Source organism: Botrytis porri (genome assembly GCF_014898465.1).
Source record: "Botrytis porri strain MUCL 3234 chromosome Unknown BPOR_002, whole genome shotgun sequence".
NCBI lineage: Eukaryota > Fungi > Ascomycota > Leotiomycetes > Helotiales > Sclerotiniaceae > Botrytis > Botrytis porri.
This window is the reverse complement of record NW_024066076.1, coordinates 153,286-168,427: the sequence shown is the minus strand read 5'-3', so window position 1 is coordinate 168,427 and position 15,142 is coordinate 153,286. Positions and strand designations below refer to the sequence as shown.

The 15,142-nt window shown below is 40.6% G+C and overlaps 5 protein-coding genes across 5 annotated transcripts; 2 read left to right on the top strand and 3 right to left on the bottom strand.

Moving 5' to 3' along the window:
- Positions 1–90: 90 nt before the first annotated feature.
- On the top strand, positions 91–522 carry EAF01_001137 (uncharacterized protein; the record flags this gene model as incomplete). The annotated part of the gene is made up of 1 exon (XM_038909387.1): positions 91–522. One exon carries the CDS (start codon positions 91–93, stop codon positions 520–522), a length of 432 nt encoding a protein of 143 aa, XP_038774199.1.
- Positions 523–1,495: 973 nt separating this feature from the next.
- On the bottom strand, positions 1,496–2,017 carry EAF01_001136 (uncharacterized protein; the record flags this gene model as incomplete). The annotated part of the gene is made up of 1 exon (XM_038909386.1): positions 1,496–2,017. The coding sequence occupies one exon, from the start codon at positions 2,015–2,017 to the stop codon at positions 1,496–1,498; it is 522 nt and encodes a 173-aa protein (XP_038774198.1).
- Positions 2,018–2,554: 537 nt separating this feature from the next.
- Positions 2,555–3,274, bottom strand: EAF01_001135 (uncharacterized protein; the record flags this gene model as incomplete). The annotated part of the gene is made up of 1 exon (XM_038909385.1): positions 2,555–3,274. One exon carries the CDS (start codon positions 3,272–3,274, stop codon positions 2,555–2,557), a length of 720 nt encoding a protein of 239 aa, XP_038774197.1.
- Positions 3,275–7,679: 4,405 nt separating this feature from the next.
- On the bottom strand, positions 7,680–8,885 carry EAF01_001134 (uncharacterized protein; the record flags this gene model as incomplete). The annotated part of the gene is made up of 1 exon (XM_038909384.1): positions 7,680–8,885. One exon carries the CDS (start codon positions 8,883–8,885, stop codon positions 7,680–7,682), a length of 1,206 nt encoding a protein of 401 aa, XP_038774196.1.
- A 298-nt stretch (positions 8,886–9,183) lies between these two features.
- Positions 9,184–11,337, top strand: EAF01_001133 (uncharacterized protein; the record flags this gene model as incomplete). Its single annotated transcript, XM_038909383.1, has 4 exons — positions 9,184–9,729; positions 9,790–10,468; positions 10,516–11,081; positions 11,137–11,337. The coding sequence occupies 4 exons, from the start codon at positions 9,184–9,186 to the stop codon at positions 11,335–11,337; spliced, it is 1,992 nt and encodes a 663-aa protein (XP_038774195.1).
- Between the last annotated feature and the right edge of the window lie 3,805 nt (positions 11,338–15,142).

The window sequence follows — 15,142 nt, the reverse complement described above, 5'->3', positions numbered from 1 at the left end:
CCTTTCGTAATTTTGGGCCACCGATTTACTAAAGCTCTAGTCATCCTTCTTGTTATGTTCCCAAAATAATGGGAATGTTTTCAATTTCTGATGGATTCATTCTCTCTCCGTCAAGCATATGACCTCTACCTTCCAAAGAATCACCTCTCCACTTTTCAACCCCAGACGAATGATCCAAACCCCCTTCCTCCATCTCTTCGCTCCCATCCAACTCCCCACTCCCGCAACCCCAACCTCCTCCTCATCGCCCCCTGCATCTCCATCAACCTCCTAATCACCACCAGCCTATCCCTCCCCCTCACAACCCCCCTCTCCTCCTCCGTCAAATCCTTCACATCCACCCATCTCGAAGGTTCCATCGGCATCCCCACCAAAAAGTTCTCATCCTCCAATCCCCATACGTCTCCACCGGACACGGAATCCCCGTTGAGGTTTCTTCCGCTTTCGCCATCATGGCTCGATCTTCTCGGGCTCGCATTATGGCTTCCTCCATCTTTTTTTTCCGCGTCGGGCGTGGTATGAGGCTCAGAGATGGATTTGGTGGCCTTCTACCCGGGCCAGAAATCGGAATACTGCGAAGAGCGCGATGAAGATAGGACTACCTAGTATAAATGTGAGGACGAGAATGCTTCTTAATTCGCTTCCGCCGAAAATGAAGGAGTCGATTGTGTCCATGTTCGATTTGAGTGGTGTTTGGTGAACAATTTTGGTGCATTTTGCTTTTCAATTGATGGTGATAGAGTGAGTGATGATGGAGAGAGATATGTATTTATAATAAATGAAGGTGAGTTGTATGAACTGATGAAGAAGCATTTCATTTATATTTTATATTTTTTTATGGGATTTAAGATCCTGTACTATGATTTAGTCTATATCTATCTGGAACCTTTGTAACATTCCAGATTTTCTAAAATCTTGAATATCTGACTTGAAAGATAATCGATCTCTCGTTTTCCAGTGTCTCTAATTCTGCTGATGGTGTCCATACGGACTTTTTAACTTCCTGATAATTGATGTCGCAATTAAGAGGCATATTTTCAACTCACACATAAACGAAACATCACCATCTGTCAAAACCTCAGTAAGTCCTAGTGACTCCAAATCAACCCGCTGATACGTTTATTTTCATTATCCAGTCAGAGTTCGATAAATACCCAAGTCGGAAAATCAAGGAGGGGTTTAACGAGATTGAGTTCGCTTAGTATATCGATTAGTACCTATCTAGCTCTACACAAGACGTTCTAGTCACATCTTCTCAGGATTGGGAAAAGGTCATTTCAGTTTTATCACGATAACAATTTCTTTCTACAAATTCTACAATCATGTGCGCATTACATTGAAACTATATCTCTCCATGTGATAAAAATATTCGATCCCTTAATAATACCCATAACTCCATCGATACATGATTTTCCCCGCTCCGGCGCCCCCAAGATGATAAAATATCCAATCCATGTCCCCTCAAAATATGAAATTAAACATCATGATACCAAATCTACAAATCCACATATTCCCTCCACAAACTATGTTTCGCCTTCCAATATCTCGTCGGACTACTCGGATACACACTACGACAAATATCCGTATCAACAGGCGTAACCACAAACCCCCTTTTAATCACCATTTTCTTCCCCTTTTCCGGCGAAACCCTCTCAGCCAGCTCCCACGATCTCCCACGATCTTCTTGGATGTCAATTGCTTCCTTTTGGAAATCCAAATTCCGCCTCTCCGGTTTCCCCCAATCGAAATAGAGATGTTCGTGCTCGTGTTTATTTTTGGTGTAGGTGAGGTGCACAGTAATCGGTTGGCCGACGATAACATGGAGGCTTCGTTTGATGATGTAGGGTTTGGCGCAAATGGTGGCGGTGTAGGACTTTTCGACGAGGGATTGGAAGGAGATGGTTTCTTGGGGGATCTTTTTCTTGTTGGGGAGTTGGGGGTTGTAGATGTCGGTTTTACAGGGCCGACAGTGGCGGCCGTGTAGGCGATTGAGGGATGAGCGGATTGAAAAGGGCATTTGGGGGTGGATGGTGGAGATGAGGTGGGAACTGGAATCGGATTAATAGAAGATGAGATTTCGATGAGGATTTTGGGAGTGGAAGTAGTGATCTGATCTGATCTGATCTGATTTGATGTGAATTATGACTTTCTAAAATTTCAAGGGGAAACATCACTTTATATATTTCTATCTAGGGCAAGATATGTCATTCTTGTCACTCCGCAAGTACTTTAAAGCGTGGAACTTCATATCACTACTAACCAACTAAATTCAGATATAGTGTCGACAAACTTTTGGGTACAATAGATGTATAGCCTGACGGGACACTTCTCAACACATGAAATTCTCAACGTATTCACTTTTCAATTATTTGATATCAGCGTTCCTTTATTGATTATTTAATTCGTAATGGAGCAGTACAAGTACTCCTGAGATATATCAATCAATTTATCAAGAGATATCTCCAAGTTCGTTCTTGAAGTCCCATCAGACTACACACCCGCTAGTGATACCGAAAAGGTATCGCAAATCTCCAGATTACAAGCACCCAAGAAACTAGCGCATAGATTCATAGCTTTTCTTTCGCTCTGGTGTCATGATACCACGCCATCTGATGCGGGTTTCATGACCGTTCATATCTATGGCTATCATTTCGAGACTTTCTTTATCGCTTGGGTCGTTGATTATAGCGGGGTGATTGTTGTCTAGAATCTGTAGGCTTTCTCTGTCGCTCGATTGTTCGGTAACAGAAGGGTGATTGTCTTCTACCATTCGTAAACGTTCCTTATCACTCGATTCCTTGGTGATAGTGGTGGGGTTGTCTTTCACCATCTGCAGACTCCCCCTTGCATTCAATTCCCCAGTGATAGCCGTGTGATTATCTTCTACCATCTCTACTTTTTCCTGAGATCCACTAAGCTCTTCCCCCGCCATCTCGACTCTTTCTGGTTGTGTAACCTCACCCAAAGAGACCGAAGGATTGAAATCGATAACTTCCTGAACATGCGTAACTCCATGGACATCAATCACGGTAATGGTGATTGGTTTGTATGTTCGATAGTCAATGATTCCTCTATCATATTCCTCCTCAGTAATCTCTCTCATTCCGAGTCTTTGTTCTGTAATAACATTACTTTGGCGGTTCATTTCGGTATTGAGTTTGGTTTCTTTATCGACTTTGATTTGGGCTTTTTTTTGAGCCTGTTTTTGGATACATTTTTGATGTCGGTTGTGAAACAACTTCGAAAAGAAGGACCCCAAACAGAGACAGACCATTTTGATGATTGGATGAGATGTGACGTGAAGGATGGTTCGTTTGATGTGGTTTGGAAATGATGTTTGGGCAATTGGATGTAAACTTATGAAACTTTTAAGGATGGAATCTCATAAAAATTTGACGGGGTTGTCTAGATGGTTTTATTTATGGGCAATCGTTCGAGGGCGAGATACTTTTCTTGATTGAGTCTGATTCAGACTTAGTGGTTAATCGTTGACCGTACTAGACATAGCTAGCGCCGTACCGGATCTTGACAACCGCACGTCGAATCTACGGCTCTGTCTTTCTAGAATCAGGTGATCATGAATCGATGTCGAAGTTCGTGTGGCTTGAATTGACTTTTTTTCCTGACAGGAGCTGAGTCACTGGGAGAGCTAGGGTCATCCGTTTCTTTTCATGCTGGATATCTGGTCATCGCATCAGTAGAAATTAATTACAATTTAATATTTCCACAGTAGATAAATACTTCATTTCTTCAAGTTGAGTTGTTCATGAAATCTCTTCTAGTAGGGGGTATCCAGATCAAAATATGTCACTTTTTCAGAAGAGACTGAATAACGTATTTTTCCCTGCCCAGTTACATTATGAGCAATCCCAAATAAATACCATTGCTCCGTCTCATGGTAGGCTCCTGATTTCAGAATGACCAGGCCTTTGAGACCATTAACCCCATTACTAGACCGAAGCTCAATCGCAGTGCTATGATCAAAAAGATAATTAACACTCATGAAAGGTACTCAAATCTGAGGTATGAGAAATCGACTAGGACTATTGCCTAGATATCAGAAGACAAGCACAACCAACGCCCGAATTTACCCAGGAACAGATCCATTAGTCACGAAGAACAAAACTTTCTCCATGAATACACTCATTTTCTCCTTCGTACTCATGACTTGACGACGAATTACAAGGTCATTTCTCCTAGTACGTTCTTTAATTTGATCCATAATTATTTCTGTAAAATTTTGGTTCTTGGGCTTAGAAGTAACGTAAGTCATGGCGTAATGCGTCTAATGGCGTAATGCGTCTAATTGTGGGGGACCACCCCATCAAAAAAGCAACAATTCAACAATGGTCCGTCGAAAAAGTTTAAAAGTGCAGGAAATGGAATCTCGACTTTCTGAAGCAGTATTAGGAGTTCAAAATGGAAAGTATAAGTCTTTATATGAAGCTGCAAAAGAACTGGGGCTTTCTAAAGATACTGTGACGCGACGCGTCAAAGGGGGTTCATCGCGTTCTGAAGCACGTCAATCGCAACAGAAACTTTCTGCTGTACAAGAGAATGTACTTCTTAAGTGGATAAGCAATTGACAATTAGCGGCTATTCACCAGGCCATCAGTTGTTAAAAGAATTGGCTGAGGAGTTACGTTCAAAACGGACTTATAATTTGGAATGCCCCTCATTTGACTCCCTTGAACTCCCACCACAACACCTTCTTGGTCATGAATGGGTTCCACGATTTATCAAACGACATCCTCATCTTACAGTTGTTATTGGCCGTCGAATTGAATCTGTAAGAATGGATGGTGCAACCAGGGAAACATGTAGTACTTGGTTTGACGCGTATCAAAAAGCGATTCAGGATTATGGAATTGAGAAGAAAGACGAATATAATATGGATGAATCTGGACATTCAATTGGGACAATGGAATCAACTCGAATTATTATCGATTCTACACTTCGTACAAAACATCAAGCACATCCAGGCCGTCAAGAGTGGATTTCAATGGTAGAGTGTATTTGTGCGGATGGATCCATTCTTCCACCACTCGGGATTTTTAAAGGTAAAAATGTCCTTCAAAATTGGATTCCGAAGGAAGTTCTTGGTAGCTGGTTCTTTTCAGCAAATACAAAGGGCTGGACAAGCAATCTTCATGGATTAGAATGGCTAAAACGCGTTTTCGAACCTGCAACTCGTGCAAAAGCAGGTGGCAAATATCGGCTTCTCATCTGCGATGGCCACGATTCTCATATTAGTGGAAGCTTTATAGCTCACTGCCTTCAAAATCGAATTGTACTTCTTATACTTCCTCCTCATACCTCGCATTTGCTTCAGCCACTTGATGTTGCGGTTTTCGGTCCATTGAAAAAAACGGCTCACCGCAGCACTTTCTGATTTGAATCAAGCTCAACTTGTACGAATACAAAAGATTGAATGGATGGAGGCATATATTAAAGCTCGAGCCGACGTATGCCATCATCAAAATATCGAATCGGCATGGCGGGGAGCTGGGTTACATCCATTTAATCCACAGAGAGTGTTCCGTACACTGGGTCGAGAGTTTACCCCCGAAGTCGAAATATCCAAAGAACCAACCCAATTTGATATTTTTAACCAAGTCTTCGTCAATAGCTCACCCCCGGATGTAGCAATCTTACAAACAGCAAATAACCTTTTAAATTCAACAATTGAAAATGATACGACTCTTTCAACCCCGGTTCGTCAATACATTCGAAAATTGACGATTGGGAGTGAGCAACTTCGAGCTCAAAGTATTGTTCACCAACACGATGCGAATAATTTACGAGCTATTATTAAGAAACGTACGATACGTAAGAAAGGAAAGAGACTAGTTTTGAAGGGTCATTTTCATATTTCTACGCAAGAATTATGTGATGCAGTAGTGGAAGTCGAAAAAGCTACTAAGGTACAGACAATGAAAAAAGGAAAAGGGAAAGGGAAAGTAATTGAATATGAAACTGAAACTGAAGAGGATATTGGAGAAGAAGTTGAAGATGAATCTGAAAGTGATACTGGAGATTGTATTATAGTTGATTGTTGAGTAATTGAGATTTTAATAGAGTGGTTCCCCGCAATTAGACGCATTACGCCATTAGACGCATTACGCCATGACTTACGTTAGCGAGTAAAGCCGCTAACCAGTAAATGACTTGTGAAATCGAATTTGGTAAATTCATCATTCCGAGTGGGAAAGCTGAGATTTGACGTTACAAAGACTTGAAATTTGAGATAATTGAATTCGATGGCTTTGTAGATGGCGGGGATACTATTGTACCGTATCAAAATAGAGGGGAATTAGTTCTAGTTTGTGCTTAAGTTTGGAATAAAATAAAGAATATACATTTTTTGATAAGAACCTGAAAAATCATACATGTAGGAAACATTTAGGGCTGTGAAGTTAGTGACAGACTAGACATTAGACAATTAGTGTCGGTACATGATGCGATGATCTTGAGTCCGGTTGAAATAGGAGAACTCGTTTAAATGAGGCTAAACCATTTTAGGTCTACCATCTCTTCCGGCGTACCACTAGATTGTTCTAAGGTATTTTTGATTACAACTTTAGGGGATGTTATCTTGATGGTTGCAGAATTGAGTAATCTGAGTTGCATCATTCTCATCCGGGCCACAGTGGTCAGGAGAAAATGTGGTAATGTTGAATTTATATACGGCTGTAAAATGATTATTAGGTATTTAATCTAGAATTTTGGTTCAGAAAATTGAGAACCGTTTCTAGAGCCGAAATTTTATGTATCCCTAGCTACATATATAAATTGTGAAAGAATCTGAATATTATCCAACATTCGAGCCTGCAAAGTGAATCATTAGCTATGAAATAGACATCGAGCGACCGGAACCAGCAGGCACTGCGGATCTCGGTCAATTTTTTATCAATTATTTCGCCTGTAAAATAAGATCAGAAACTTCCAGAGTCAAGGCGGGGCAACTGGGGCTTGCAAAATAAGGTTCCAAGTGCTTTTAATGTTCGTCATGAATTGAGGGATTGTATTTCAAGGAGTTTATAGGACTGAGAAGTAAATTTGGCAATCATTTGTAGTGGCACAAGAATGTGTCTTGTTCGCCGTGCCGATTTAATGAACTTGTTTAGTCGAGGTAGTCCAATGTGATGATGATTTCTTAACTGACGAAAAAGCATACCGAAAGAAACATCGAGTACTTCGTACTGCTGCGCAGTTGTGTTGACATAAAAAGAGTCGACTCTGCGCATCACATTGTAACCGCACCAAGTACCTACTCAAAATCATACTCCAACGATAAGTTCTCCAGGAAATCATGTGTGAAACAGTGGCCTTGCTCTGAACACACACCATTATTTCTGTAGATTGCACTGGCCTTCTCCGAACCAGCTGTTCTCATTATCCTTGATCACACTATTAAGCCGCTCTATACGTGGCGAAAGCTAACTATTTCAGGGCCGGCGAGAGGATCATCCTGCCAAGGTTCACACGGGCCATTTCTGTATGGCGTAGGCTCTCTTTACTAGACTCAATAATAAGGCTATATGGTAAAATGAGAATGTGAGAGCGATTGTGTAATATGAATCCGGACAATGATATCAATTGGGACAATCATAGGGTTTGAAACTGGGAAGAGCTCTAAATTTATTGAATCTGTAATAAAGCTACCTACCACTTTTTAGTTACCACTTCTTTGGTGCCCCAACGACCGTCCTTGAAAATGTAGCACTGGCAATCGTTGGAGATACGGTTTTGGCTTTCTCTTTTGCTATTATACCTGTCCTATCGGTGACAGGGGTAGCATCGATAATGTTGTCAAATTCATCATCTTCTCCATTATCAGAATCCGCTTCGACTTCAGAATCCTCTTTCAATGGTACTGGCCTTGAGATCTTTTCTGGTGCGACCTTTTGACTGGAAATTTGTGGGTTGGCAAATGGTTTGGAGGCAAGGACTCTTCGACGGAGTTCTGCCATTTCTTCATCATCATCCTCATCATCAGAAATGGCAAAAGGATCCTTATCTTCAACCTCCTCCTCCTCCTCATCATCATCTTCGGATATGGGTTTCTTTTTTGGTTGTTCTTTACCGAGATAAATTCCATCGACTTCGTCGTCACTGTCTTTTCCTTCTTCGTCTTCTTCATCATCCTCATCCTCATCCTCTGAACTTTCAGGTAATCTATGATTCGTGTTTCCACTTTTCCAAATGTCATCTTCACCATCCGCACCACCCTCTCTACTCTCTTTATATTCTCTCTCTAATTTCTCCATCCAAACTTCCTGGGCTTTCTTTATCTCTGCTTCGTCCTTGCATGCTGCATATCGTTTCAATAAACTCGAGTTAATATCCAGGAATGATCTGCCGTAGTTGAATGGTTCTAATATTTGTTCTGCCCAATCCTCGAAACCACATATATAGAACGCAGCTCCCAAAGCCTCCACACAATTTAGCCTCCAAGGTTTGCCATAATTGACTGAGTTCGCGGCGACGAGGTATGGTAATAGTCTCTCGCATTTTCCACCTATCTTAGTCCAAGGAACTTCTGCTGTACGAGCCCATGAACATTCTACAACCGCAGCACCGTATTGTTGCATGATTTCACGATCTGCCGGGGATATTGTAGCTTTCGCATTTGGAGATATAATAACACCTTGATGTTTCTGACCAACATGTAGCTCTCGCATAAGATTAAGCTTCATAAGTTTCTTTCCGGAACATCGTTTTGGATCGCAGTGACCAAGATCCCAACATGCGGCTTTGAATGGAGGGCGAGAAGAGCGGGGTTGTGATTCATCGTCGGAGTTATTGCGAGGGCCTCGAGTTCGTGGAGGATTACTATATTTCTTGCCTCGAGAAGAGAAGTTATCTTTCTTATGTCGAACCATGATGTGAATGTGCAGATAAACTTTAATATGTGGTGATTTATTTACAAAAAAGAGAGTAAATGTATGATGTGACATAAAAATCGACGTGGGGAGCCAAGAAATGTTCCAGCCTTGCGAATAGTGATGACTAAGCACTCTCTCATCATTCCAAAGTCCAATCGTGTCCACCCCACTGAGCTCATTACAACTCTCTCTATTATCGCGCCGCATCAGCTCATCGACGAAGTTCTTACAGTCAACCCTTTTTTTTACAATCCATAACCATTCCGCTTGGTAGTATAGGAGAACATACCTCCAAATGGAGGCAGCTTCCGCAAGAATGGCGGCACGAGACAGGTTCTCTATGATGGGAGATCCAGGACCCTCCCCTCTCCAACGATATATCCAGCAAGCTTGTTCCCCTGAAAATTACGAGCCAAATCTTGCTATGAACCTCGAAATTTCCGATCTCATAAACTCGAAAAAGGGAAATGCGCCACGGGAAGCAGCTATTGCAATTGTCAATTATATTAATCATCGCAACCCAAATGTTGCGATATTAGCACTTAACCTATTGGACATTTGTGTGAAGAATTGCGGTTATCCATTTCATTTGCAGATCAGCACAAAAGAGTTTCTGAATGAATTGGTAAGGAGGTTTCCGGAACGACCACCTATCAGACCGAGTAAAGTCCAGATGAAGATTTTGGAAGCTATCGAAGAATGGAGGGGAACAATATGTCAGACTTCGAGGTACAAGGAGGATTTAGGTTTCATAAGGGATATGCATAGGTTATTGAGTTACAAAGGATATGTATTCCCGGAAGTTAGGGTGGAGGATGCTGCGGTGCTTAATCCAAGCGATGTAAGTTGAGTGGTGGATCTGGGTATGGGGCACTTCGATGGAATACTGACGATGTTATAGAATTTAAAATCCGCTGAAGAGATGGAGGAAGAAGAAAAGGCGGCACAATCTGCGAAATTGCAGGAACTAATTCGTCGTGGTGGTCCCGAGGATTTGCAAGAAGCCAATAGGTTGATGAAAATTATGGCTGGGTATGATACCAGATCGAAAACGGATTACCGAGCCAAAGCAGCAGAAGAAGTCGGAAAAGTACAACAGAAAGCGAGATTACTGGAAGAACGATTGGAAGAATTCAAGCCCGGAGATGTTATGACGGAGGGAGATGTCTACGAGGAACTTGCATCAGCTCTTCAAAGTGCTCATCCCAAAATACAAAAGATGTGCGAAGAGGAATCGGATGATCATGAAGCTGTCGCAAAGCTTCTTGAAATTAATGATAGTATCCATCGTACTGTGGAGCGGTATAAGTTGATGAAGAAGGGCGACGTGGATGCAGCTTTGAAGATTGCCAAGGGCACCCTTGGTACCAGTACAGGGGTTAGTAAGAATTCCGCAAATGAACTTTCTTTGATCGATTTTGATGGAGAGCCGGAGACCAATGGAAGTTCGTCTATGAATAATGCTCCGGCGAGCACATCCCAACCAGGTGATTTAGAAAATGACTTGTTGGGCCTGTCTATGGGAGATTCCTCATATAGTCAAGAGGGTGGCATCTCCCTTGGGTTTGGGAACAATACCAGTGAGTTGCCCATTATGATTAAATTTCATCACTCTAACACGCTCTAGATATTCCTGGGCCTGCTTTAATGTCTTCAACAACTGAAAACAGTACTGCTAGAGGTCCAACACCAATCAGATCTCCGGTACCTTCAAATTTACCTGTGAAACCCGATTATTCTGCGTTTTCTGCATTCGGATCACAGCCACCTTCAAAACCTGTCACTCCACAACCATCCCTCTTCCAACAGCAACAACAACAGCAACAAGCTGCAGCCGCGAGACCTCCCCCATCAAACATTGATCCATTCGCTGCTCTCAAATCCCCATCAAAGCAATCTACCCCTCAACAGTCTGGCTCCATTTTCGATTTCGCAAACCCCAAACCCCCGGTATCACATGCAGCGAATGCCCCAGCACCTGCAGCGGATGATGATGAATGGGCATTTTCTTCTGCGTTACCCGAGGGTCTTCCATCTACCAACGATTTAACCATTAGTAATACCAACGTCAAAATATTCTTAAATGCTACTCGCGAACCTACTACACCTGATGTCATTACTTTATCAATTGCATTCTCAAATAATTCAAATGAACCAATATCTGATTTAACATTTCAAGCAGCAGTCACAAAGGTATTGTTTCTTTATCTATCTTCAATGTGATTCAAAGATACTAACACTATAAAAGGGCTTTACACTTCGACTCCAACCTCAAAGTGGACGGAGACTTGATCCCCATCAAAATTCGGGCATCACTCAAAAGATTTACCTTCAAGGTGTGGAGCACGGGAAGGGTGATCAGGTGAAGATGAGGTGGAAGTGCTCATATAAACTTGGTGCTCAAAATTCCAATGAGCAAGGTGAGATTGCGAGCCTGGGAATTTCTTGATGTTGATGAAATGAGAGTGGAGATGAAAGCTGGATCCAAGGAGTTGAACTAGGACAGGATGTTAGGAATTATAGGTTATAGGTGTCGGAACGTATGTTTAGAAGCACGAAAGTTCAAGCGATTTAGTTCAGATGAAGGAGCGCGTTACAATACATGAAGGTTACGAATATCTGGCTATGGCCAATATTAACTAATTTCAGATTCAAATTATAAATCCTATTTGTCTACTTATTTGATGCGCAAAAATTGATTGGTGATTTATCTTGCTTGGGTCTGTCTTTGTGCGGAGTGCAGCCCCGAATCATACATATACTTTAACGTGGCGAATTCAAAGATACTCAGATTTCAAGCATAGTTATCTCCCTATCCGAGGAGATTCTCTCCGCCTGTTTCTTTTGACATCCTTCGACTTATCTAGATAGTACGAAGCTCTCGAGTGGATGAGTCAGTTGGATATTCCCAAATTCTGTTGGTAGGTGTTAGTAGAAAAGCGTCGACGCTTGGATTTGTGAGTTGGGAAATCTATGGCCTCTCAATGGGACGTTGCATGTATTTCTCAGGGCGAGGGGCCGCGTCGGATGTTTGCTGTGATTCTCTTTTTGGGTATATTATTAGATAAGTTGTGGAAGAATAGCGTAATATATATCCTGCTAGGCATGCATACCTCTCTCTGACCGTAAATCTGATGAATCAAGAAATGATACGAAATTGTAAAGAATATCTAGTTCTATTGAAGTCTCCCGGGTCTGAATTTTCAAGGGTACCCGCTAGGATTTATATACTACACTTTTCAGTTGAGTCTCATACAGTTTGATCGTAGGCATAGATCACAGGCTATATCACATGTCAGATCTAGACTGAGAGGCATAATGTATTAAAGACTCATACTCATTTGGGGAACATTGGACTTGGATAGTGTTCTCAATGATCCGGACTGTAGCCTACTTCAAGATCATAGGGTTAAGATTGCGCGGACACGATTGTTGAATTCATGAGTTCATTGATTCAAATCGATTCAATTGTCGCAATATGTCAAATACTTATGAAAAGAAATAGAATATTCTAATGTGTTTAATTCTTGGACTACAGTTCAGACTACTGGACACCCTGATTTCTAATAGATAGCCATGTATTAGAGACCTCAAGGGGATGAAATTCACTGATTTATTATTACATATAAAAACCTATTTACTCCCAAATCGATACCGTGCCCTTGAATCACTATATTTCGTATCTAGAAACCCAATTTCATCTCATACCCGATATAATCCTCAAATAACAATTTGGTTTGATACTTTGGTGAAAGCAACCGAAAGGATTAGAATTCTACCAAACCACCTCATTGTATCCGTAAAATATCCCTCGCGTAACCTTTTCTCTAGAAACATGATAGTCATATACATATACGTCCTTAGAACATAAATCATATTTAAACATTTAAATACCCCACACAATGGAATTGATCTTAAATCCTGAGTTTTTTTGGGTATCGAAGATTTCGATATGTGGTATGTGAGTCTGGAAATTTGGGGGCCCAAATATAAATCCCATGTCTCCGTCGTCGTTTTCGTGTGTCTTGGTGCCTGTACCAAATTTGGATTTTCTTGATTCGAAGCATGGTAGATAGAATTTCTCCGTCATGGTCTTATGATTTCTCGCCCTGTTAATCTAAGATTTAGGGTTTTAAGGCGATTCTCATATCTAGGAGGTTCGATATATGGTAAAAGGTTTTCGTCGTCGGTCGAACATGTTCTCCTCCGCATCTCACAATTACTTTCAGCCTAGACGGAGCATGCGATACGAAATTGCCCATCGAATAGAATGCAAGATGTATATAAGGCTCGCTAGGCTTCAATTCTTCGACTGGCTTCTAGAATACGCTTCAATTGCTATAGTCCTAATCTAAAAAGGCCTTTCCACCGACCATCATCGCTTTCCGTGGACATGCAGTCTGCGTATAAAATCCTTTCTCTCAAGCCCTATCGTTGAGAGAGAATACATATTCTTCACAACCCTCTACTTTCATCTCCGCAAGGCTTCTCGATTTCTCCTCCTACTTTTCCTCCTAGAAATAGAAGCACAACAAAAAAATAACATCGTAGCAACCTCAATAGCAACAAAGCAAATTACAAAATGAACACACCAAATATGCATCAAGATGATGGTAGTATTAACCTGCCATTGTAATTTGATGCTATTGGAGATGGTGAATCGTATGCGGTCGGCTTCCCAGGTGGCTTGCCAGACTGTGGTGTTTGAGTCGTCATAGAGAGAGGTGGTGTTCATGGTTTTGTGGAGGGGGTTGTTTGGGTGGGGGTTTGAAAGATTGGGGTGGATATGGTGTATGGTGGGATTTGATTTTGGGGATGGGTTATTTGGGGAAGTTTTGAGGGGGAGGGGAGGTTGCTTTATGTAAGAGTTCTGGAACCTCCTCACCGCACAGATTTCGATTTCCCTGCTAAAACCATTAATTTTTCAGCTTTTAAGACCCCTATTTCTTTACTAAAACCTCACATAAAATGATAAAAAGAATTCAAAATCGACTTAGAATTAATTTAATTATATATAAATAGAGCTAGTTTATTTTTAAATATTTTATTTATAGAGTTATAAGTTATTGAAGATAAGAATTATAATTTTTTTTTTTTTAAAAATCGCATATTTTATACGAGAAAAGTGTTACAAGTTTAAAATTTTCAATTTTTTTAATTTCAAATCTATAAAATTTATAAAGAAAAAATAGATTAAAAATAAAATATATATTTTTCTCAATAAAGAACAATATTAATTACTTATTTTCAGGTTTTAAAAATAAAATTTCTTAAATTGAAAAAGTTATGAACTTTTTTAATTTATATAGAAAAACATCATTTCTATAGGGATTTTATTACAAAATTTATAGGGCATGATAAGTAAGTTCGATAACTCTTATATTTGTCAGATTTAGGCTTTGGGACTAGAATGTTGGTATACTGCTCAGAGCAAGTACGGGCATACAACCAATGGAAGCTACTTTTGTACGAATGGATTCAATGTTCGATCGATAGTAGAGAGGTTGATCATTAGTGAAAGGTATCATTTCGTTGGCTATCGGAATATATAGCATACGAACTAGATCGACGTCTCAGCTTGGCTTATCATTAGCGAGACTAGACGAGAATGAATGTTTCTTCCACTCGTCATACCTTGGTCACTTTACTAATTGATTAAGGCAATTGACAGAAATGGTATGAGTAAACCATTCCGGAAATCTAAATCGCAGTGTCCTTTGCGCATAGCATAATATAGTATAATTTTAAATTGTATATTTTCTGGCCCTACAAGTATCCAGTATTCTTTACATTTATTGAGACTTCATAACTCAAATCTCATATCTCATATCTCAAACCCAAACAATGATATCAATTTCCTCTTCTTCTTCATTTCCTTTTCCCTCCTCTTTCTCTTTTCAAAATTAAATTAAATCATACCACATTACACATTACATCCCTCTACTTCTCCGACAGACAATCCCAATCCAAGTACACTGTTCAATATTCAAGTAAACCAATCCCCCTTCCCTCTCACCTTGAAACATGCATATTATAATAGCCTATCCACTAATATTAATATCGATACCAACACCAATACCAATATCTCAAAAAACACCTACACACACACACGTATATTCATAATCCATGAGCAAATTTCTCTCTCATAATAATCATCCCAATCATAGTACTCATAATCTATCCACCCATCTCCCCATCTCCCTATCCATCTCTTTCCCCCCTCTCCCACTTCCACTATCATCACATCTAACATC